This window comes from Arctopsyche grandis, chromosome 2 (genome assembly GCF_051622035.1).
Source record: "Arctopsyche grandis isolate Sample6627 chromosome 2, ASM5162203v2, whole genome shotgun sequence".
In the NCBI taxonomy this organism is placed as follows: Eukaryota; Metazoa; Arthropoda; class Insecta; order Trichoptera; family Hydropsychidae; genus Arctopsyche; species Arctopsyche grandis.
Genome location: NC_135356.1, coordinates 32832071 through 32858883, shown reverse-complemented (window position 1 = coordinate 32858883; position 26813 = coordinate 32832071). Strand labels below are relative to the sequence as shown.

The 26813-nt window shown below is 33.0% G+C and overlaps 1 protein-coding gene and 1 long non-coding RNA gene across 2 annotated transcripts in view; one reads left to right on the top strand and one right to left on the bottom strand.

The window, feature by feature from the left end:
* The window catches only part of LOC143921219 (uncharacterized), a 542666-nt gene that overhangs the window by 262951 nt on the left and 252902 nt on the right, over nucleotides 1–26813 (top strand). The gene's annotated exons all lie outside the window — the stretch shown is intronic.
* On the bottom strand, nucleotides 9588–11905 carry LOC143922370 (juvenile hormone acid O-methyltransferase-like). The gene is made up of 5 exons (XM_077445594.1): nucleotides 11886–11905; nucleotides 11615–11802; nucleotides 11234–11570; nucleotides 9897–10177; nucleotides 9588–9775 (listed from the first exon to the last, which is right to left on the bottom strand). Exons 1-5 carry the CDS (start codon nucleotides 11903–11905, stop codon nucleotides 9588–9590), a joined length of 1014 nt encoding a protein of 337 aa, XP_077301720.1.

Genomic DNA, 26813 nt, shown 5'->3' with positions numbered 1-26813 from the left:
GTCGGCTGCTCTGCTATGTCCCTTTCTCCTTCGTAATGTGCGTGGGATGCGTGATGTGGAAAAAGGGAGGAAATTGTATAATAATGAAAACAGGTTGTAATTCTGTTTGTATGGTGACTGTATTTTATATATATATATATATATATATATATATATATATACAGAGATCAAGCAGAGGGGACAGGGGGGAGGGAGTAACAAAGTAACCACGCGTGCCTTTTGAGGTTGGCCACGCGTAGCTCAGTTGTCTGCCTTCTGGACGAAGACAGACCAAGCTTCCTCTGGTGCACACCGGACGGATACTGGAGCTGGTCTCCAAGTATCGTCACAACCCTCACCAGCCTCTAGCTGGTGATTTCGGTGGCGAGGTGGGCCCCGTAAAAACGGGGTGTTTACGCGCCAAACCGCTATTGACAACTGTCAGTTTGTGTGCCAACCGCTGACTCAGGGTGGCCAGCACAAAAATATATCGGCCAAATCGTGGGTCGTAAAGCCACGAAAGCCGATCATCAGACATAGTCTGAACAGTGAGTATATTCTCATTTTTTGTATATGTATTGTAGGTCCACGAAACATATTTAATGAATTCGTTTGATCAATCAAACATTTGATGGCAGATATTTCAAATGTTAACAAGAAAACATATTTTCTTCCTGAAAAGTTTTAAAAGTTAGAGCAATCATGATTAATCATAATTAATTTTGAGCAATCAAAGTAAAATTTCTTCTGAGAGATTTTACACATATGGAATAATTCATCATTTGCTGAATTTATGTATTCTAAAAAATTTTTTTTTATAGAAGTTGTATAGTCTAATTATCTAATTATCATATTATGTCAAAAGAAACCCAAATTCACTCAAATTACACCACAGCGATTTATAACTTTGTTTCTGAATTTAAAATGTAGAGATAACGCGTCCCACGCTTTCAGAACTGAAATTAGAACACCTCATAATAATGAGCAAAGCTAGATCATTCCAAGATTTCGAAGCATAATCGTAGGCGTCGTAATTCTTGTTCAAGCTGGCAAAGGTTATAAAATAATAACAGCTAAAAGAACAACAACCGCGACCTTTTTCAATCATACACAATAGCCTTATCTGAAACGTTATGTAGTTTAATAAACATTCTATTAATAGTTAACTGTTAGCCCGCGGCCGTCTTATATGGAAGCTTTGGGCGACAAGTCTGTAGTGCGGTTGTCTTCCATAGAATTTCTGAACTTTGCACGGGATTTTGAGGCTTTTATGCGCCTATTTCAACTGTTTTAAGGTTCAAAATTGGTTGAATATATTACTGAGAGTTGAATGCCATCTATTCAATTTGCTTAAAATGAATATATACCAGTCAAAAATTAGTTTTTTGTGGAACCATACTGAAACCTCGTTTATGTGACGTCACGTCTTCATACAATTATAAAGAATGGTTATTTGACAATTAATCCAAAACTACGAGATATGTTATGTATTTTATTGTTTCAAATAATACTTTATGTGTTAATTAACATATCTGGTTACTTGAGTAAATATTAAAATCTGTATTTAAGGTCGAAAACTCGATTGCCAAATTCGCGAAAAAGGTGCCGCCGCGTACAGGGCTTATTCGCTATATTTATTGCCGCCGGCAAAGGGTTAAAAGATTTTCGTCACGATAGAAAACTGTTTAATGGTCTTCTCTTATAGAATTCTCATTGAAGACAATTCTTAGAATTCAACTCTGATGCAAATTTCTTTAGAACATGTGCGAATTATAATAGAGTATGTTGTAGTAAATGGAAATAGTATGTTCACAAGTTACTTGAATATGCCGGCACAAGAGTACATTCGTTTACTCTAACGTACGACTACGGATGGCTGTCGACCCCAGAAGAAGTGATGGTTGAATTGAATGAAGAGCGAGTGTATATCCGGTGTTGGGTCCGATAGTTCCAGATTTGAGGAGTTGACGATTGGGTCATTGACTGGGTATTTGTTCTCTACACCCATTTCCGTTTGCTTTTGTAACGCGAGCTGATGATCTCGGGATACCTGATACCACATCGTCGCTTACCGTTCAATGACATTAATCTCTTATTGGACACATTCAATGTGTTTGTCGGCTGCTAGTGTCACTGTCAATGTCAAGTTTCATAGTGTTGCCATTGGAAAAATACTCCGCAGTGCTACCACTTTACATTTTATTTGCACATTTTATGCAGAGTGCAATTTATTTTTGAGACTCAGTGGTATTTGCAGCACAGAGTTTGTTTCTTTTTTCATATTTAATAAATTCGACTGACTTTTTATGTTTATGGCTTAATATATTGAATCGAATGACGTTAGATATAATTATGAGAAAAAGGCGATATTTATTTATAATATTTGTCATTTTTATATAGGTAATGGCAAAATGGCGCCGTCCACACACACGGGGTCTACCTCACGGGACTGAAAGTGAAAAGCCCGAAAAAGCAAATATTGGAAGGCAAAGATCGAAAATCGAAAGATCTCAAGTCGAAAGATCAAAAAAAAAGGGTGCATGGTAAAGGTCTGTTCATACTTAACAGCACTGCACGGCTTCAGCACTGTACGACTCCGTTTCAAATATGTCATTTTATTACATTTCTATTCATATCTACCTACACGTCGCGGTCACGTCACGTTTACAGCAATTTGGCCGAGTGCAAGGCAAAATCGGTTTACTTATACATTAGAGGCCATGACGATACGGCGCAATATTGCTTACGTCGTATTGTCGAGTACTTGCAATATGAATGCATACACGTGCATTCGTAGCTACGCGTCAGAATACAAGTCAGCAAAAATGTTTCGACGTTTATCGAACGAAAAATTATGTACATATAATCGCGCTGTTGTTGGAAGAAGACGCTCAAGACGGCAATAAAAAAGCACAGAGGCGTTTTGATGTGCATCCCATGTTAAAAAAAAAGAAAAACCGAAGTCTCCTTCGGTTTTTCTAAAATGTACCAAAGAATACTTTTCGTACGGCCGGATACCTGCTGAAGTCGGTACGTGCTGACTAGGTATGAACAGACCTTAAATGGTACTATGTATATATAATATATATGAGTGGCATGCGGTGAAATTATCTCTCTTTTTGTCATAAAGCCTTGTTTAATGTGCGCGCGCAGGATACAGGAGGAAAAGCCTGATCCTTTATTTCTGTTGTATCCTGCTCGCGCAAATTAAGTGAGGATGTACGACGGGGGGAGAGAGAGTTTTACCGCACGCCACTGATATATATACTAACCGTTTTTCATATGTATTCATGGTAAACGAACATTTTCGACTTTTTAACATTCGGTGCGGTGACGATCACCCGTAGATATCGTGTGTGTGGACGGCGCCATTAAAAGATATCATGCAGTATAGAACCTTAGAAATATTGACTCATATTACCAATTGTTTAGTTTTCAGAATCAATGTTTTACATTAGTTTGAGATAACGTATGAAATCAATTTGATTATTAAAGAAACTGTATAAAATGTATAGCTGTTTTGAATAAAATAATTGACGGTTAGTTATATAAAATAATGAAATCGGTTATTGTTGAATTGTTGATAGAAATAATCTATAACCGGGATCTGGAACTAAAAAAAGAATCCGGATCTGGAACTGAAAGAGGAAACCTGATCCGGAACTGAAAAACGAATCGGGATCTGGAACTGAAAAAATAATCCGGAACCGGAACTGAAAAATGAATCCGGATCTGGAACTGGTAAAGAAATTTGGAACTGGAACTGAAAAAGCAATCGGGATCCGGAACAGATACAGGAATCAGGAACCGGAACTGAAAAAGAAATCCGGAACCGGAACTGAAACAGGAAACAATTTCATATCTAGCAGTTTAGGCTTAAAAGCAAGTTTTGTATAATTTGGTACGCATCCGTTTTACTTTTGTTCGATTTATCTTCCACTATTTTTTTCGACCCCTTAAACATGTATGCTCTTCACGAAAAATTCTTGTATCAATGTGATGAAAATTAAAAAAAATTACAAAGTTTAATAAACTGGAAGTGGGATTTTTTCGTCTTAGAAAAGTAAAAAATGTTGTGACTACGATTCATTCCACACCTCTGAAAAATTTATATTTGTATTTTTTATGTACTAACTTAGAGCTGATAAGGTTATTTTCAGAATTCGTAAACCGGAAGTAGTATTTTTTTAAAACAATATTTCATTATTTTATTTGGACCTTTAAAATTATTTTCATTTTCTTGATATTTAATGCGTATAATAATTATAGTGATTTTAAGTAATAAACAAATTTCGAACAAAATCCAACAACCGGAAGTAGAACTTTTGTCCTGTGTAAGTTTCCCTACATTTGTGCTCAATTTGTATTGAAAATGCCTTCATAACCGGTATGTGTGAACGTGTTTCTTATATTTATTTACTTTCTTATATTCCTTAAATACATAGATAAAGTCATGGGTTGGTCACATCCAAATTTTTTTTATTGTCATTAAATATTTAACCCGTTTTGTACTTTGAATTTCAGATTCAACTAATTTTGAATAAATACAAGGCACGCGAGAATAGTGAAATTGATAGAATATATTTGCAGCAAGTCTTTTGAAGAAATAATGATACGAAGAATTTATTGACTAGGTATAATGTATGATAATTACAAGTTTGTGTGCTTTTATATATTTACTTTAATATATTTAAATACAATTTGTTTTTCAGATACCATATATTTTGGAGTTTAAAATATATTATTTTGGGGTTGAAATATATTTTTCAATTTGATAATCTCTTAGAAACTGCTGTAATATTTAACGTCAGAACAACAATGAAGAATATGTACAAAAGTTCGACTGGAGATGGTTTGTATATTTTTTTAAATAAAATATACATAGTTTTTGTGAATAAAAATTATTAAATTTAAGGTAGTGTTGAACCGACACCATTATTGAATGTGAATTTAAAAATTATGAATGAACAAATATGTCTTATTCCTCACCGGAAGCAGATTTTTAGTCTGATTTGTTTAATTTTTCAAAGAATAATAGAAAATTTCAACACTATTCCACGATTGTGTGTATAATTTGGATTGCCCAGTGATGGACTCTCAAGTTTTAATAAAATAATTGAAGAAGACATTGAATGTCTGAAATATCAAGAACTCATTATACCCGGTACTGAATGACTATAATTATTTAGATATTTTTGTATTTGATTTTTTTTTTCCAATGCTGATACTAATTTTTAGAATCAGAGCAAGTATTGAAAATTTTTGATATGCATTTGGAGAGTTGGAATAATTTTAAACAAGTGTGGAAAATTCCTAGAAAGGAGTTTTTACAAGACTATGTATCACAAAAGCCCTCATCTAAAGAATTTGACACAGAAGTTATTCGTTATGTGGAACTAGCGAATGATATTCAAATTAAAGAAAATACTGTTCAGGTAATCGTTCTATTATTTTAATATGTAATGTTGTGTCAGAATGATTATAACTGTCGTAATATTTTTAAGTGAATTTTATGGTGTTGGATTGTTACAATTTGAATGTTTCAATCATTCAGCAATGTATAGAGTGGCAATAAGGGTTTGCAGAAGCACTTAAATTTTTAACTCGTAAAGACATCAAAGCTATTTATGAATATGAAACAGACAAATGATGTTCAAAAAGGGTCAAAATCAACCTAGCAATTTGTTGGAATTTCAAGATATGATGGATACTTATGATTGGATGTGGAAGGAATTTTTACAGACAGAAAATAATTAGATACAGTAATACCGTACATTTCTCAGATGATTCTGATTTAAATATTATGAAATACATTTATTTACAAATCTATAATACAAATACACACCTATTAGAATTGTGAAAAATTCAAAAAAAAATTTTTGACATTTTAAATATTTTCTTTTCACTATTGGATACATTACCTTAACACTTTACTGTCCGCTCACGCGTATATGCGTGAATAAAATCTTTGAGTAAAAGTCCGTTCACGCGTATGTGCGTGAATAAAAACTTTGCGTTAACGTCCGCTCACGCGTATATACGTGAATAAAATTAGCTTGCGCTTTGTGTACATACACGCACACAAAAGCAAATTCCCATACATATATGTATGCATACATATCTATATGTGTGTATGTATATCTATATGTATTTATTTTAACGCTGAGATGATCTCATCATCGGTCATCTGAAAATCTTGATTTACTTTTTTTATATAATAAAAGTTTTGAATTGAGAAAAAAAATTTTAAATATTTCCATCAACGTAACTAGTCACCGGAGCCTGAGGGGGCCGTGTATTGTTCAAAGGTTGTAAATGCATTGTTAAAGGTTTGCCGAACAATGGATAGCACTGTGACTATCCTACCTCTAATCGTAACGATATAATTAATTGCAAAATTTAAAATGCAATAATTTTTTGTACCAGGGTAACCATCCTTTTTTTATAGAAAAAAATTTTTGAAGTGGGAAAAAAAATCTAAAAATATTGCATCGTCTTTAAGCTATAAATAATTGTAAAAATTAAATAATTGTAAATAATTTTTGGACTGGGGTGACCAACCTTTTTTTTACAACAAAATCAGATGAAGTCAGAAAAAAAAAGAAAAAATATTAAAATCATTTTTGGGCTATAAATGATTGCAAAATTTTAAATATAATAATATTTTGACTAGGGTAACCATCCTTTTTTTATTCAAAAAATTTCTTCAAGTTGAAAATAAAATTTAAAAATATTCCCATAGTTTTTATGCCATAAATGATGACAAAATTTAAAATAAAATAGTTTTTTGGAGTAGGGTAACCAAACTTTTTATATAACATTTTTTTTAAAGCTAGAAAACATCTAAAAATATTACCATCATCTCTGTGATATAAATTATTGCAAAATTAAAAATATGATAATTTTTTGACTAGGGTTACCAGGCTTTTTATACAAAATTTTTTTCGAGTTGGAAATAAAATTTAAAAGTCTTAATGCTATAAATATTGCAAGCTTAAAATATTATTTTTGAGACAGGGCTTACCAATCTTTTCATACAACAATTTTTAATGTGAAAAAACAATCAATATAATATGTAAGTAATGTTTAATGACAATTTATTATTATATTAATTTAAAAAATAAATAAACTTAATTTAAATTTTAAAATTTGTATATCGTTGTTAAAAAATTATTTTTTAAAAAATTTGAATATTTAATAATTTTAAAATAAAATTAGATGAAATCAAGATACAGTTAATAATGTATGTATGTTTAACCAAAAAAATCCAAAAATATTCCCATCGTTTAAATGCTTTCAATTATTCTAAAATTTAAAATAAAATACTATAATTTTTTGACTACAGTAACCAGCCTTTTTTATACAACAACAAAAATATTAAAATATTCCCACCGTTCTTATACAAAATTTAAAATAAAATAGATTTTCAAAATAAATTAGATTATTTTGTCGATTAAAAAAAATCGTTGTATAAAAAAGGCTGGTTACCCTAATAAAATTTATAGTATATTAAATTTTAATCACAAAGATGATGGGAATATTTTGAGATGTTTTCTGACTTAAAAAAAAATGTTGTATAACAAGGTTGGTTGCCCTAGTCAAAAAATCTATTTTATTTTAAATTTTGCATAGGGACGATGGGAATATTTTTCGATTTAAATCTCACTACAAAAATTTTGCTGTATAAAAAAGCCTGGTTACCCTAATCAAAATTTATAGTATTTTAAATTTTAATCATAAAGAAGATCGGAATATTTGAAGATGTTTTTCTCGCTTTAAAAAAAATGTTGTATAAAAAGGATGGTTACCTTAGTCCAAAAAATTATTTTATTTTAAATTTTGTCATCATTCATAGACCATAGCATAAAAACAATGAGAATATTTCTAGATTTTATTTACAACTTGAAAATATTGTTGCGTAGGGGTGGGTGGAGGATCCAAGTAAAAGGCCAAAGTCGTTTCACAGCATTTATTGGTGATTAAGGAGATTCCGTCCAGAATGTCTTGATATCGCCTAAGTACCGCCTTATAACGGATAGGTCTCTCAGGGCATCTTCAACGTCCGATTTGCTTGCCTATTGTTATGGTCACGTACTAGATGTCCCACGCTACCGCTGTGGGTTCTGAGAACTCTACCGGAATGCGACCCTGAGTTACCGCTACTCCCACTAAGTGCATTCGGGGGAGATAATCCTCGAAACCAATTATAATGGTCACACAGTCTCTGGGATGCTACTCGGCCTAATCCGATTGCACTTACTCGGCCTAATCCGAGTGTACGCAACAATATTTTTTGTATAAAAAAAGGCTGGTTACCTTAGTCAATATTTAATCATATTTTAAATATTGCAACTTCTTCAGTGGGATTCATCATTGGTGAGTATGAATGTAAGTAATTAAAAATATGGTTTGTACGTTCAACCAGCTCACTCACTGGGGTATGCTGGTATCACTTCTGGGGTATGCTGGTATCACTTCTGGGGTATATACGGTGGATGCTGGTGTTGTCTAACACTAACCATACTTTTTCAAGATTAATACTTAATCTTTGAGAAACACCGAGTTTAAAATTATTATTTTGACATCTTGGTCTTGAACTTTCGCAATTTACAAAAAAAAAAATGTCGTCTCGTAATTATTAATGGCTAAAGAGTATTTTTTAAATAAAAAAGTTAGAGAATCACCGAATCAAAATTGTTAATGTATTTACATAAAAAATACAGTTTGAGAATAATTCTTGGAAAATAAATTTTATGACCTCTTAAAAATAGTTGCCTTTTTTAAAACCAAAATATTGCTTTACAAAAATGCAAGTTAAAGAAACACCGGATCTTTAAAAAATTTAAAACACAGATGATACTGTTCTCAAGGATTCACTAGTTGATTTGGGATACTAAAAAAATATACTTATACTTTACAGTTAATTTAAATTAAACTCAAATATCCTATTTAAACATTATCCTAAGCAACTATTATTCCGAAATTATCACAAATTGTCTCATTTTCAAATGTGTGAAAAATGATTTTATTCTTCACATTTTTGGAATTTTGATTTACCATGATCTGTCTATTACTGTCCACTACTACAAACTTCAGTTTTATGCTATTTTTATATTCATAGGCTATTCGGATGACATTTACGTAATTCATTATTTTTTAACATTAATTCGCGTACTCCAGTTTAAAATCCCTGGTTTTAATTTTTAGATGTTTGCAGAGTGATATAATGAACACTGTTTCAAAATATCATTACAATACGATCATTATTCTAGAAGTAATCAAATGCACAAAAAAGGCTTTTTTTCTATTGAAACTGAAATCGGCCCGGATTCTGGTGAAAATAGTCGCGCACATTTCCGGACATGGGTGAAAACAATCCACGCGTCAAAGCGGGCGGTAAGGTGTTAATTAAATAACAAATATGGTTGTTTTATACATAATATAACAAATAAAAAAATTATTAACAGATTAAATAAGAACTAATTTATATGAATTGAGATTTTATTTATAATTAAATGTATACTACCTATTATTCAAGATTTCTATCAAAACTCGAGTTTATGGCAATTACATAAATATTAATAATTGAACAAAAACCGATGATTTATTTAGCTTTTTGAGGCGTATGCAATCAAGGAACTGTAATTTGATTGTATAAGTACTTTTTCACTAATATTATTATTGTCTTCTTCTAAAAAACCCAATTCACCTGCATAATATACATAATGATCCAAATATTCTTCATGCAGATTTTTAGGAATATATTTTAAGAATGGGTTAACTGCTGCTGCAGAATCTTTGGAAAAATAAAGATAAAATTATATGAAAACTTATGTGTGAAATATGTATTTACAACATCTAGATATATTTGATGATTCATTATATTGAGAATTGTTTTTATTATAATTTTTAAATACCTCGTAAGTTTTTCAGTCCGATGAAATCGTGGGTTTTATGTTTAACTTGCACTTTCACATTTTTAAAACCAGCTCCAAATAGTAATTTCCTAAAATCTGCTGCAGGGTTTAAGGAGTTATTATATGGTGATATGTACATGTCGTGATTTCTCATGTACTGTTCCCACCTTGGATCTTCCGACATAAGTTTCCATACATCGAAAATACGATTTTTTGCTGTAAAGGTTATCACACAATCGCCCGTGTCGTTTAGCATATTGTACATCGATCGTAAAGCAGATCTGAAAATACATATATAAACAATTCATGGAGATTATTTATTATTTATTGAAAATGTAATATAGAATTATACAAAGTTAAATATATGTTCAGAAAAATTTAATTTATGATTAATGAATAACAAAATTATTATAGTATTTCGGCATTTTAAATAAATTTAGAAAATCTGAATTTAATTTTATTTAATTTTTAAATTTATACTACATTCTTAAAAGAAAGACAGGCTTTTATCAAAAAGTATGTACGCATTTACTTATCGAAAAACTAAAAACAAAAATATACGAAATAAAAGTCAACATTTCATACTGTAGTTAGGATAAATTAATATAGGTTTTTGATTCCAAATAGACAATAAAAAGGGGTCAATTTGAAAAATTTGAAAAAAGGGGTCAAAGTATTCAAAAATTAATTTTGGATACTTTAATTTTATACTACATTCTTAAAAGAAAGACAGGCTTCATCAAAAAGTATGTATGTATGTACTTATCGCGAAACTAAAAACAAAAATTGATGAAATAAAAGCCAACATTTCATACTGAATTAATGTAGGTTTTTCATTCTAAATTGACACCTTTTCATTTCAAATTGACCCTTTTTCATTACAAATTCAACCTTTTTCATTTTCAATGAGAAAGAGTCAATTTGGAACGAAAAACCTTTATCAATTCTGATAACATATGCATTTTTATTTATTTTGTTAAAATGACTAAGTAATAAACGGATAAATGATTTGTAAAAAAAAATTGGTTTAAGTATGTAGTAAATTGGCCATATAAACATTAGAAATATTATATTATTTTTGAAAATAAAATAAAAAAAGGGAAAAACATGTTCAAATAAGGATGTGACAAAAACTATAAATTTTACTATACATTGTTTTAGTTTTTAAAATTAAGATAATCTTAGATTTTATATTAGTAATAATTCAAATGTTAATAAAAAATCAAGAAATTTAATTAAAATACTGCAAAATGTATTTAGATTGTTTTTAATTGATATAAACAATGAATGAAATATTAGATGAAAGGAATCAACGGAATTGCCATTTGAAAACTCACGCCTGATCTTGCACCCAATTCAAACAGTTGAACGAGAATAGATGATCGTATTTATTAATGTGTTCAGGCTTGGGCTCGGCCACGATATCCATGAGAATGAAATCAATTTTATCAGTGGCGTAGAAGCTCTTGGCGTAGTCCACCATCTCGACGGACAAATCGCCACCGGTCAACGAGTGGAAATCAATCGGAAGCCTTTTCAGCAAGATGTTAATAGTGACGTCACCCTCTCCGCATCCGACGTCCAGCACCACATCTTTACCATCTTTCCTCCATTTGACGAGATGCAGATATTTGTCGAGGACGTCGGTGGCGTCGCGACGCTGAAGACTGTTGGCTTTGTGGTAGAGTGTTGCGTTGAACATGTCCGAAGCACAGAACTAACCAATCCACTGTCGGAGGACGTTGGTGCATTTGTCGCTCGTTGGAAACCAGCTATTCGTCTTATATAGCCGCTCAATTTGAGAGTGGTGTCCAAACTGTGGCGCGCAGGCCCACCCGCGTCACTCACCCGATAGGGTGCGCATTCGTTTTCGTTCATTTTCAACTCATCCTGGTTGTGGTGTTCACTTTCAAGTCATCCAGAAGTTGTTCCTTACATTTTAAATTCACCATTGCAAAGATTATCGAATAAGTTTTGACGTATAACTACATCTTATATGAGGTGACCATTCGTACTGGTTTTTTTAGAAATTGTTCGTCCCATGGAGCGAATTGTTAGAAAGGTCCGTCCACTTTATTTTATATCAAAAACAGATTTGTAACGTATATTTTCCGAAGGTTCGTGTTTATTTTTTGTTTTCAAGAAAGGTTTTAAGTTACGATTTTACGAAATCGGATCAATCTGAATCTGTCACAAAACAAAGAATGAGATGGATTTAATCTTCATGTGTGACGAGTTCGGTACAAAAAAAAACCATATACATATGTACTCACTCTAAGTTAGTATACATATATGTAAAGAATACAAGTATAAATTTTCAGCTTGATACGTTCGGGGGTGTGGAAAAACCGTGTGGCTTTTTTCCAACATTTTTGACTTTTCTATGAGGAAAAGATCCCACTTTCCATTGATACAAGGATTATATGTATGTATTTGAATTTTGTCGTGAAGAGCACACATATTTAAAGAGTAGAAAAAATAGTGTGAATGAGTCAAAATCTCGAGTTAGAATTTTCTCATGATCACAAATCTTCATCTATTGTTACTACGTGCATAGATAAAGTAAATATGTATATTGATGACCAAACCAAGCAAAATGGCAAAGTTTGAAAACGATCGGATAAAATCACAGAAACCCAAATTTAGAATCACTGAAACCCAAAAAGGTAAGAAGAGGCTAGTAAAAAGACAGTCGTTAGAAATTAAGTTAATTGATAGTTTTTTTCTTCTTCTTCTTGTTAATGCCTTGTCCGCATCCGGACGTTGGCGACCACCTCGTCGATTATTTGAATATATCCGCATCGGTCTTCAGCGGCTCGGAACAGCTCTTCGGCGCTCATATCGGTCCACATGCGCATGTTTCGAAGCCAAGATAACTTTTTCCTGCCAATCCATTTTTTTCCTTCTATTTTCCCCATGGTTATCAAACGGAGAAATTCGTATTTTGGACCCCGTATCATGTGTCCGAGGTACTCCATCTTTCTCCGCTTGATGACAGAAACAAGTTCCCTGCCTCTCCCCATCATGCCGAGGACAGCTTCGTTTGATATCTTTTTGGTCCACGGAATCTTCAGCATACGCCTATAGACCCACATCTCAAAAGCTTCAATGCGGCTGATCATCTTGGTTTTCAGAGTCCACGTCTCACATCCGTGTAGTAATACTGTCCAGACGTAGCTCTTCGCGAATCTCAACCGCGTATGAAGATTGAGATGCTTGTTTGTAAGGGCCGCCTTCATTTTTACAAATGCTGTTCTAGCCATCTCGATGCGGATTTTTAGATCTTCATCTGGGTCCATCTCTTCATTCAGCCAGGTACCCAGGTATTTGAATCTTTTTACTCTTTCTATCACCTCTCCATCCAAGGTTAGATTCCCGGTGTCTGTTTGCATTCTATCTACTATCATAAATTTTGTTTTCTTTAGATTTATGCGCAGACCTCTTCGATTGCTTTCTTGATGTACACGGTCTAGAGATCTTTGCAGGTCTGCTAAATTTTCAGCGACTAGTGCCGTGTCATCAGCATATCTTATATTGGTGATCGTCTCGCCGCCCACCTTGATGCCCTCCGCCTCTTGGAGAGCATCGTGGAAGATGGATTCGGTGTAGGTGTTAAAAAGAGTAGGTGATAGGATGCATCCTTGCCTGACGCCCCGTTCTATAGGAATCTCATCAGTGAATTGATCATCGACACGTACTACTGCAGTCTGATTCCAATAAATATTTCGTAGCAATCTGACATCTCTGTCATCCAGGCCAATATTTTTTAATGTTTCCATCAGGCGAGCGTGTTGGACACGGTCAAAGGCCTTTTCAAAGTCTATAAAGCAGATGTACACAGGTTTACGGACTTCTCTGCATCTTTGGAGTAGTGTTTTCATACAGAAAAGGGCCTCTCGGGTACCCAAGCCTTGTCTGAACCCAAACTGCTCTCTGCTAATCGCCTCTTCACACCGTGAGTAAATTCTGCCCTGTATTATCTTTAGTAGGATCTTCAATGTGTGACTCATTAGGCTAATTATTCTGAAGTCGCTACACGTCCTCGCGTTACTCTTTTTGGGCAACGGGATAAATATGGATTGTAATCAATCGCTAGGTACTTCGCCTGATAAATATATTTTATTATAGAGTTTTGTTAGATTTTCTATGTTATCGTCGTCCAATAACTTGAGAAATTCGGCAGGAATCAGATCCGGTCCAGTAGCTTTCCGACTCTTTGCTAGTTTTATAGCATGTTCCACTTCGGATTTCAATATATATGGTCCCGTTTCTGGATCTTCAATATGCCCTCCGGTTTCTCTATTGTCTTTAAAGAGCAATTTTGTGTACTCGGTCCATTCTGATTTCTTCTCATCCATATTTAAAATGATTTTTCCATCTTTATTCCTAAGGAGTATGAAATCTTTTTTTCTGAATGATCCTGTTGCTTCTTTTAGTTTTTTATGTACGTTAAATTCGTCGTGTTTTTCTTGTAATTTTTCAATTTCGTTACATTTATTTTCCATCCATTTTTCTTTGATTTCTTTAATTTTCCTTTGAATTTGGCGGTGAATATTTTTATATTGTGTTGGATTATTATGTTTGTGTTTTCTACGTTCTTCCATTAAATGTATAATTTCATCCGTCATCCAAGGTTGTTTTTTATTAATTATTTGATTTGTTTCAAGAAACTTTTTCCCAGATTGGGTCATTGCTGATTTCATACCTTCCCACTTTATGTTTACATTACTATTTTCTTCAATACATTTTTGTTTAAAATTTTTATTGAGATCTTTTGTAAATTGTTCGTGGATCGTAAGATTTTTAAGCAGCTCTAAATCCAATCTTGGTTTAGGTTTTGATGCTCTTAAAATCTTTTTCAGTCTTATCTTCAATTTCCCACAAAGTAGATTATGATCGGATGCCACGTCTGCACCAGGGTAGGTTTTCACCGATTTTATACTATTTTTAAATCTACTGTTTATCAAAATAAAGTCAATTTGGTTTCGCACAATATTATCAGGACAGTCCATTGGGGATTTCCATGTGTATAATCTTCTTTTAGGTAGCTTAAAGAAAGTATTCAAGATAACATACTGCTCTTCCTGGCAAAACTGAACTAGTCTGTCTCCTCTCTCATTTCTTTCTCCAAGTCCGAAGCGACCAGTTATACCCATTGTTTCTTCGTCTCCAACTTTGGCGTTGAAATCTCCCATTATAATGTTAACATCATGTTTTTTCGTATATGTCATCAATTCTTTGATTTGTTGATAAAATTCTTCAATCTCATTTTCTTCTTTATCAAAAGTGGGGGCATACACTTGTATTATGTTAACATTTATAGGTTTTCCTGCTAATTGTATCATCATGACTCGTTCAGATAACGGAATAAAGTTTCTCACACTTTTACTGATGTCGTCTTCCAGAATCACAGCAACACCATTCTTATGAGTGCCGTCAAGCGATCCCGAGTAGTAAGTCGTATATCCATTGCAATGCATCGTTTTTCCTGCTCCAGGCCATCTAGCTTCGCTTATGCCGAGCATCTGTATTTGGTTTTTTTTCATTTCTATTTGCAGATTTTCAATTTTACCTGCTTGATACATGGTCCTAACGTTCCATGTACCAATTTTTCGTATATAGTTTTTTTAGTGAAACAATTTGATTGACGATTTTTGCTGACGATGTGAAGATTTTTGGAAAAAAATTTCCCTTTTGACGCCTTATTGACCTTTTGACTTTGAAGGCGCCTTTTTGACTTTTTACGTAATACAAAATATAAATTTGAATATTGAAATTTTTTCAAAAATAAAGTTGATTATTGTTATTATATTTATTTATTTAACTTAACAGACAACATATGTAGAAATGCATAAACATAAAGAGCCCAATTATAGAATTTTGTTATATCTATATAACCACTCCATATTATTATATACTAGTGGTTTTACCCGGCTTCGCTCGGTATTTGTAATATAAACCACTTAAACACGACTAATCTTATAGTTATAAGATTTTATTAAATTTATTTGAATAGCTTTATTTTATATAAATTTATTTTAATATTCATTTGTTTTTTTATTAAATTGACTGTCACGAACAAACAAACATATGTACATATATATTAAGTCTCTTTCGAAATTATATGTATACCAGAATCCGGCGCCCCCTGGGGCCGGAGGCGAATTTATTTGTCGTCATGGAAACTTTGACTTGTTTTTGTTTCCCACCCAACTATACATAGTTACAAAGTCTCTTTCGAAATTATATATTAGATTATAATAATATGAAAAAAGCACATGTTGTATATGAAAATAATAGAAAAATGAAATGTTATAAAAATACTCTTATTTTGTCTAATTTTTTATTTTATAATTTATAATTAATAATTTTTAATTTTTTTTGTAAGTTTGTTTTTCCAATTTCAATTTAATATATTTTTTTTCAAAAATAAACTTATTTTTTTCATATTTTATAACTCAATAAAGTATATATTTTCCATTTTTATTTTGATATATAAAATATTTTTTAGAAAATAAATTCAATTTGACTAATCTAATCATCATATTATGTCAATAGAAACCCAAATTCACTCAAATTACGTCACAGGGATTTGATACTTAGTTGCTGAATTTGAAACGTAGAGATAGCGCGTCCCAAGCTTCCAGAACTGAAATTTGGACACCCCATAATTTTGGAGAAGCTTTGTCCGCAAAGCTCCCACTCTATCCGAATCTTCTCATTTTAAGACTTCAAAAAAATTTCGGATATTAAAATGACATAAATTCAAATGGGACGATGTACGAATCCTTATTTCCCGATTTGCTCGAGGAGCTTACAGTATTAGTGATTGCAATACAGTATTAGTGATTGTAAAGAAGTGAATATGAATAAGTATAACCTCGTCAATAATTGATTATCGGTATGTTTTAGATAAGCTGAATGTTAAGTTAAACACGCCCGTTCAATTGCGTGATGACGTTATCAGGCGTGTTTATTTTTATTTTTCTTCTACGCCATTACAGTAGTAAAATATCATTATTGACATTATGTATTTTTAGGTAAAGTAGGGTAGAATTTTGTATTTCAATAGGATGAAAATATTTCAAATGCAAAACATTCAAAAGAACAACAAATGCGACCTTTTTCAATAATACACAATAGCCTTATCTGTAACGTTATGTAGTTTAAAAACAATCTATTAATAGTTAAAAGATTTTCGTCACGATAGAAAACGACTTAATGGTCTTAGATTCTTATCGAATTCTCATTGAAAAGACACTTCTTAAAATTCAACTCTAATGCAAATTTCTATTGAAAATGTGCGAATCAAAAATAGAGTACGTTGTAGCAATGTGTAGTTCAGTGTTGTTCGGTCGATGTCTCAAAATATGTCAATTTCCTGTTCAAAATGAATATTGTAATCTATAGTCGGGTATTTTATCTTTTATTTGTAGTACTTTTCAGCTTTCAAATATCTCTAAGTAGTCGTCCAGTTCAAATCAAAAGTCAAACGTACGTATTTTTACACTGTTAATACTATTTTATATAGAGTATTTTCTATTGAAACATGTTTATTGGGAGAGTGTTCTGGCCACACTATTTTTTATTTTCGCTTAAAGGGGTTAATTGGAAGTGTGCTAAATTTTGAATCGGTAAAATTGCGAGCTAAAAATTCGCTACTATTATTATACTAAACTAGTGTTGGGCCCGTTGATTTCAACGGGTGGTTTCGAAAAGGAATTGAAACTCGAATAAAAATAAAGTTTAAGATATTGAATCGACTGGTTTCGGAAAGAAATTAATGCACTAATGACAAATTACGAAGTGATTACGAATTACGAATTACGTTTTGTGCATCGCCGACCCCCCGACGCCTTTGCCCCCAACGCCCCCGATGCCTCCGTCGCTCCGGGGCCTTCAGCCCCAGCGCCGCCGACGCCTCCGGCGCCCCCAGCGCCCCCGATGCCTTCGGCACCCCGAAGATAGAACTAGTGTTGGAAAATCTAAATTTATTAACAGATTTTCTTTATTTTATATTGTTGCAAGATATGTATATTGGATTTCTAAATAATTCTAGTTGGAAATGTTGGTGAAATTTTCTGCGTGGCGGGCTTTCAACAGAAAAGACGTCAGCATTCAAAGGGTTCTCTATATTTTTAATATGATACCAGACCTCTCCAGATATAAATAATATTAAAAATATTCATAAAGAAAAGTGAAGTAATAATGAAAGAAATCAAATATGAAACAATAAGAAAGTATGTGTTATAATTGCATTTAATACTGGATAGTAATTAAACAATCTTATTAGCAGTGGTGTCATCCTTGAGTTTCTGAGGATTTCCTGAAACCGGTTGTTAAAAATCAAAAGTTTCCGGAAACCCGTTTCATTTCTCACTAATTCTTTTATTTAAAGTCATTTTTAATTAATGTATCTGTATTTAAAAAAAAATATGTATATGCCCGTATCGCTAATTGTTATGAATTTCATTTGAAATTGTGGGTATTTTTATACATACATATATATTAATATATGTAAGTTATACATATATGTATGTATGTTTATATAGGAAACCCGTTGTTTCGAAATTGGGATAACACCACTGATATTAGTAGTATTCTCTAGTAAAATGGTTTCTTTGGGTTTTTCTTAATGTTGTTGTAAGTTTTCTTATATATTATCGAATAGTATTTTGATTGAATAAATATGTTAACATTACCAATAGGGTACATCGAAAACATTGAATTTGAAAGTTGTTTTCTTATCACGGGAAATTTGTAAAATTAATATCAAATTTTTAAAAAAGCTATTTGCACTGCTGCCAGCCCATTTATGTAAGTTTGTGAAAATAGCAAATTTTATTGATTTTCGTAGGTTTTTTAATTTTAATCTCAGTTTTAGAAGTTAATTCACCCTATGAATGAAATAGTTTCACATTAAAAAAACCTCACATGGAATGTTCCATCACATTGATTTTTTTAAGAATTTAAGAGAAAAAGCGCTAAAGAAAAAACGATTGATCATATATGTATGTTTAAATATGTACATATGTAGATATGTATCTATACCAGTGGTTCTCATGTACGGCCACTAGAGCATTTTGTTGCGGCCACCAACGCTTTATAGAGTATTTTATTTAATATTTTTATTTAATACTGACTGAATTCAATTCAACGAAATAGGAAAGTTTATAGGCTATACCTAAAATAAGTAAATCCATTAATAAGAGCCCATTTTATAGTTTTATGTTTGGGCGACAGTAATGATGTGACAAAAACCATCCAAATTTTAATATTTTCAAGATATTTTGATGTTGAAAAAGGTGAATTTACTGAAAGTTTTATGTGCCAGACTTTATTAAAAGACCGCTAGAATTCAATTAATATTTATAGTGTTAAAGAGCATTTAATCAAGTTAAACGTATCGACGCACAATTTGTGTGCTGTAACTGCTGATGAAGCAGCGGTTATGAAGAGCGAAAAAAAGGGGGTTTTAAATTTGTTTAACGAAGACTGTGAAAATGAAACATCTCGCATGCATTGTACTGTGCATCAAGAAGTGCTAGTTAGCAAAGCTGTAATTAAATGTATGGAAGATGTGGAATTAGCAGTAATAAGTTGTCCAACTTGTTTAAGTCTATATGTGAACAATAAAAAACATAATATATTTCTCAATTACAACCACATTAGATGGCTAAGCTTCGATAGTAGAGTTCAACGTCTTTGTGAATTCATTGATTATGTTATATCCGTTTTGGGCGTAAAGCATAAATATTTAAGGCAAAAGCTTCAAAGTGATTATATGAAAGGTCAATTTTATTGCTAGAGCATTTTTTTGCCACGTATTAGTTTGATAAATAAACAACAACAAAAAAGTAACCTATCAATAATAGAAACCGTATTCATCATAGGCAAATTACAAAACACAGTAAAAAGCTTCGTGTCAGAAGATGAGAATGACAAATTTTCTGTTACCTTGTTTTAGCGATTTTGTAGATAAAATTACGGACCTAACTTCTAAATTAAAATTAAAGCTTCAAAAATAGAAGTTCTTCAATCTCTGAATCTGAAGGGTGATAAAAGGTTCGAAGATTTGAAAATTTTTACGGCCACAGAAAATTTTACATGGTCTATACATAGTATATAGTACAAACATGTTACAGTGAAATGTTACAGTGAAAATGTTACAGTGAAATGTTACAGTGAAAGCATATTTCAAGTTAAAAAATATTTTCACCAATTTAAGCAGTGAAAATGTATCAAACAATGAATTTAAAACGTTTAACCCTAAAAAACCAATCTTAAATGAATAGGGCCGAACCTTACTTAACCTAACCTATCCTAACCCTTAAATAATACCAACCCTAACAATCTAATCTTAAATGAATAAAACCAACCCTGAGAATGTAACTGGTTATGATTTCACTGAAACGTCAGTGAAAATATACTTTCACTTGAAATATGTATAATTTCACTGAAACATTAGTGAAAATATATTTTCACCTGAAATATGTATAATTTCACTGTGACACATACATACATACATGGCAAATTGTAAAAATGTTTGCTAAAATGCAATATATAGCAGAAAAAGTTCTAAACTTGTAATAGTAGGTACATATGTATGCCGAATTTAAAAATAAGGCAAAATAACATTTATCATGATTAAAATTTTTACTAAATATTTTTGATTTGTAATTTTTACAACGAAGAGTAATCATTCAAATTATTCAAAAAAGCTTAGGATAAAAAAAATAAGACTACCTATGTATGTTTGCAAATACATATGTATTATATACATATGTATATGTATATGTATATTTACAAATATGTATGTAGATGGTTTTAGGATTGTCGAAATATTAAAAGTGGAATCGGAAAGTTATTGAAAATTATATCGTAAGTGGTGCTATTGAAAGGATGAGTAGTCCCAAAATTGTTTGCGGTGTTGATCCTCATCCTACCTCACTTTTCCACCGACTTGAATTGACCTAATCCAAAGCTTGACCTAACCCAACATCGTTGGGATAGATGTGTGTGTGGGTGAAAAATAACAGCGGTCGAATTATCACAGACCTTTTTAATGACGGCATAAATAACACCTGTATAAATACGAAGAACCAGACCTCACATATGTATTACATGTACACATAAGTACATATCTAACCAAATGATATGCCGCCTGGAGAAGGATCATTCATGAATGTTCCTTTTGAGTGTGTTAATTTTTGTTCAATGCTTTCATTGTAAATATATTTAATGCGTATGTATGGTATCCCGCCAGAGATGTGGACGTCCATTAAAATTCTTTCGGAGAACGCATAGGAGATTATACGCAACGCACGCAATAAAAGCAACGAAGATGCAACATTTGAAAAAAGAGCCAAAGGAACATTTTGGGAGGACGTACCTCTTGCCCTCCATGACTTTCGCCGCGATCGTGAAGTGCCCTTTAAGTCCTTTCAAGGAACCAGTTCACCTGAGGTCGACTCAGGACGTTCGCTCATACGAAAACCAATTTTAGCATCTTTTTTCCAAATAAATTAAAATTTACGCATTTTATTTTTTGTGTATTTTGGGATTATTACAGTCAATATAAATATTTTGCAAATTTAATAAAATGTACATATGTACATACATATATACAATGTGTTATAATGAATACGTATAAATAGCATCTTATATTAATTTGACCAACACTAGGATTTACTCCGGAATATCTCATAAATAATATCTAAAAATATCAATATATTATTATAATACATACATATATAATATGTAATATACTAATCGAATCGATCGGGTGAATGAATACTAAAAAATTCTTCGCAAAGGTTCCGACTACTTCTAAAAACTGTCTACAGCTTAGACTTTAAGCCTTAGAGTAGTAAGTAGTTTACTAAATTTGACGATCATACATAAGTTTTTTTGATTTGATTTTTAAATGCTTTTTATTATTACGAAATTATGTTCACAATACATCTTATGTATATCTATTTTAATAGCTACTGATCTAATGATCATTTTCTATTTTACAATTTAATTTAATTTGGTTAGTAATCACAGTATTATATTATTCTAATGTTAATCTAAAGCATAATAGGAAAAAGAGCTCAAAAACCTATTTACAATCCTTATAAATGTTCATAATACATCTAATACATAATATTAATTAAAGACTCTCTAAAGTCGATGACCTAAAGCAGATTGTGTTTAGGTAATCTGTGTTTATACCTGAAGGGTATAGACATTTTGTTGTAATCACCGAGACTCTTCACAAGTGTGTTAGTATGGTTATTAGTGATTCTGTCATAGAATCTACTGGTTAGTTTGTTAGTAATGTCTGTAACAAACGGAATATTATATATGGCATGCAGTTTTTTCAGGTTAGTATATATGGGTGTATTATAAATTATTTTTAGGGATTTATTTTGTATTACTTGGAGCTTGGAAAGGTTAGTATTCGAGGCGTTATTCCATACAGGTGAAGCATAGGTTAATAATGGTAATATGAGCGCGCGATATAATTTTATTTTATTTATCGTTGATAAAGAACTATGGCGATTAAATATTGGATATATTGAGGATATACCCCGCATCGCCTTGCATTTCGCTGCCTCAATGTGAGGTGCCCATCTCATTCTTTTATCGAACGTTACTCCTAAATATTTTATTACTGACTGCCATTTCAGACTTTCTCCAGAGGGGATTTTCAGATCTGAACTTGGCTTATGCTTTCTAACACTAAAGAATATGGCGTCTGTTTTGGTTTGATTAATTTGAATTTTCCACTTAGTGTAGTGTTCAGTCATTGTTTTAATTGCGAATTCAAGATTTTTAAGAATAGTGTCTGGTTTTTTGCTACTTGTGAAGCAAGCGGTATCATCTGCATATAGGGCTATGTGACAGTTTTTTGGAATAGGTATGTCATTTATATATATGGAAAACAAGAGTGGGCCAAGCAAGCTCCCCTGCGGAACGCCAGCTGCGATTATTTTTGGAGACGATAATTCATTATTTACGCTAACCACTAGCTTTCTACGAGTTAGGTACGATTTGATGATGAGAATTAGGTAGTTTGGTATTTTGTTAATAAGGAGCTTATGAATGAGTTCATCGTGCCAAACCGTGTCGAAGGCCTTTTCTATGTCGAGACATACCATTCCGGTACTTCTCTTCATATTAAAGTTCTTCGTCACGTGTTCAGTTAGTCTTGTTAGTTGTTGGGTCGTGGAATGTCCAGTGCGAAATCCAAATTGTTCATTTATTAATTTCTTATTTACGACTTTAAGTAAACGTGTGTAGATTATTTTTTCCAGAATTTTTGAAAGCGTGCAAAGTAAACTAATGGGTCGATAATTGGCCGGGTTTTTTGAGCTTTTATCGGGCTTAAGTATGGGAATTACGTTGGCTGTTTTCCAGTATTCTGGGAAATACCCGGTGAGTAAACATACGTTGAATATTGTAGATAGTGAGACTAAAGCTTTAAACGGAAGTTGTTTGATTATGATATTATCTATTGAATCTAGCCCAGGTGCCTTTTTATTTTTTAAATTACGTATTATATTTTGGATTTCACACGGATGCACCAATTTTATATTTTTAGTACTGTTAGTGGGAGTTTTTGTGATGATTTTAATGGACCGGCTGACTTTATTATGCGTTGGTATGTGATTGTAATGTTGTGTGAGTGTGTGATGTTTTTGGAAGGATTTTGATAATAGTTCTGCTTTGTCGCAATCACGCGTCACTGAGATTCCTGCATCATCTAATGGAGGAATCGAGTTTTTTGTCCTGCGAATCGCTTTAGCTAATCAGAGAGCCATCAACTGAGCTCAATTTTTCTAATTTTTTAGACCAAGTTTCATTTTTGATTTCTTTGATTCTAATTTTAATTTGATATGTGAGCTTATTAATTAATGTTTTCAATGCTGGATTTTTTGATGTTTGCCAAATTTTACTTTTATTTTTATTATTTGTACTTTTAATTAGATTTGCAACAAAGTCAGTTATCTCTAGTTTGTGTTCAATTTATTGTGTCTTAGGTATGTGAAGGTGTTTGGATCGAGCTATTGATTCCGTCAGGTGTATTATGGAGCTGTCGATTTCTGTTTTGTTTGTGAGTGTGGTAGAAGTTAGAATAGTTTGGTCGTTTATGTACGACATGAACTCTCGCCAGTTAACTCTCCCGTAATCCCAACCATGCTTGATGATTTCCTCAGGTTTCCCGTCGATTGAGAAGATTATCGGGAGATGATCAGACGACAGGGTTTGAAGGGCATTTGGTGTCGATATTTTTGGGCAGTTCTTGACGAGGACAAGATCTAGTGTGGATGGTTGTGAGTTATTTGTAGGATAGTGTGTGTATGTATCCGGATGAAGTAAGATTGTATCTGTTAGTTGAATGTATTTAAAAAGAGTTGTGCCTTGTTGGTCAGTGTTTACGCAACTCCATAACGGATGTTTAGCATTAAATTCACCAGCTACCACTACCGAACTACCAATGTTAAATATTTTGTTAAGATCGGATGCTAATAATCGTTTTTGGGGAGGATTGTAAGCGGATGCTACTATGTGACGGGTGTTGTTAATTGTTAGTTCGATGGCGGTGAGTTCTAAATTTTTTAGTGGCGGAGTTATTACGCGACAATGTTTAATTGAGGATTTTATAAAAATGGCAACTCCCCCTCCATGTTGTTCTCGGTCTTCGCGATAGCAGTTAAAGTTAGGTAGAATAATACGGATATGAGGTTTTAAGAAGGTCTCGGAAATTAAAACTATGTCAACACAGTACTCACCGATCGCCGACTCTAGTTCGTCAATCTTATTCTTAAGTCCACGAGCATTCCAAGCTAGAATGTTCAGGCGCCTCCCGTTAATCAAAGACATCGAGATATTCGACAAGCATGAGTGCCAGCTCTAGTTTGTCGGTGCAACCGCTGGCCTTGGCACGAATCTCCTGGAGGATCTTCAACATCTTCGTCATAGACGCCATGGAAGTTAGGTCTGTTGTTGGTTGAATGTTGGGATTGGTTGGTTGTTGGGGTTTTATAGGGATATTTGGTGAAGGAATTTTAATGGTCGGTAGCTTTGGGAAGTTATGGTCGTTAACGACCGGGATATTCTGTGACTGCACCACTGGGAGTTTCCAAGGGTTGGCTTTGACAATTGATGCTCGATTCTTCCTCGATTCCAGCATTTTCAGATAGCTCTGTCTTTTTGGACAGTCTTTGAAGTTAGCGGGGTGAGATCCTGAACAGCCTGAGCAGACAGCAGGGGTAACTATCCCTTGATTGCATTGTGCGGTGAGGTGAGCGCCGGCACATTTGACGCACTTGGCCTGCCGATTGCAGTTTTTCGCAGCGTGTCCATATTCTTGGCATCTGAAACATTGAGTAATATTTTGTGATTTACTAGTATATTTAACGACACTGACCTTTGTGTAACAGATGTACCGGATTTCTTTAATCTTCTTTGCCGATACCGATGGCTCGAAGAACACCAAGTATAGCTCGGTGGCGTTGCTCCTAGGCTCCTTCGTCTTCATCTGTATGACTTTGGTTACAGGGAATCCCTGTCTGATGATGTCATCTTTAATATCAGCTTCCGGCAATTTCGGCAAGCCACGTACGACACTTTTTATTTCCTTTTCCTCCTTCCTGGAAAAGGTATGGAATTGTCGGTCTGGTGTCAATCCATCCCGAAGTTTTTTAAAGTCTTCAAGACTTTTACATTGTATCTTGACATTATTTTGACCAATGTAAGTCATTGTGAAGTCTTTTAAAAACTTCTTGATCGACTCGATCATGCTGCCGTGAGTGCCAGTAGCTGTCATGATGATGGGCGGGATTCTTCCACCGCTTCTGGGGACATCGGAAACTTCCGAGAGCCCTTCAAATTTGTTTTTCTCCTGAATTTTAAATTCAGGAGCAACATCTTTCACGTTCTTTGCCGTATGTTTTGGAAACTGCCACTCGGTCTCCATCTGAGCGGTCTGAGAGCAGCTTGGTTGAGGAGCTTCGGTTGAAGTTATCAGTGTCTTCTTCAGTCGCTTTTTCAGGTTGGATCCTCGCATGGTGCCAACATGTGTTCTTTTGGTGTTCGTTTTGTGGGAGGTGTTTGTTGTGTATGTTAAAAGGTGTGGGTTTTTTGATGTTATGGCGTATCGCTATACTATGAGCGCTCGCACAGAGAGTACGTCTTCGGTACGTCCGTTCGCACGGAGCGTTGAGAGACGAGTCCCGATACATAATATGAGTATGTGGGTTTGTATTATGTACATTAAAATGTGATTTTTTTTTTATAGAGTTTTTTAGTATTCCAACAATCAATCTTATATTTTAGTCCGTTCGTACTCGAAGACGAAGGCTTCGTATTCACCCTTGACGGTATGTGTATGGAAAAGCGTGAAATTTAAGCATCAAAAAACGATACATCTTCTTCAAGCTAAGACGGTTCTTCTTCAGGCTCGCATACACTTTTTTATGTTGCAATAGCTAACTCCATACTAAAAAGCCCTTTAAACATTCCCTTGGCACACGAATATAACCAAATTTGAGCTTTGTACATTTCGTAGCATACAACTTGAGCATTTTAGCTGATTCATAAATTAAATTTTTATTTTGCGTGTATAAAAACTGCGATTCAACTACGTGCTCTTATTTATATTCATATTATATGTATGTCGACGAATGAGAATTTCTATTTAAAGTTGGAATCTCGAGGTAGAAATTTTTTTTTGTATATTTTAAAATATTTTGTATATGTAATAGATAAATTCACTGATATATAGGAAATATGGAAGAATTGAAATGCTTTCCATATTTATAATTGATATTAAAATTTGACTTTCCTTACACATGCATATGTACATATGCAGTATTATATAATAGAAAATTATTTAGTATATCGGTTATAATATTTTGCATATTTTAT

Bases quoted from the DNA above. Each gene is read 5' to 3' on its own strand.
- LOC143922370 (XM_077445594.1), bottom strand. From the start codon at position 11,905: ATGGTCACCTCATATAAGAT. The intron at 11,571-11,614 runs GTTCTGTGCTTC...TCTACCACAAAG, and splicing joins CTCCGACAGTGGATTGGTTA to CCAACAGTCTTCAGCGTCGC. The intron at 9,776-9,896 runs GTATTTAAAAAT...ATTTTTCCAAAG, and splicing joins CGGACTGAAAAACTTACGAG to ATTCTGCAGCAGCAGTTAAC.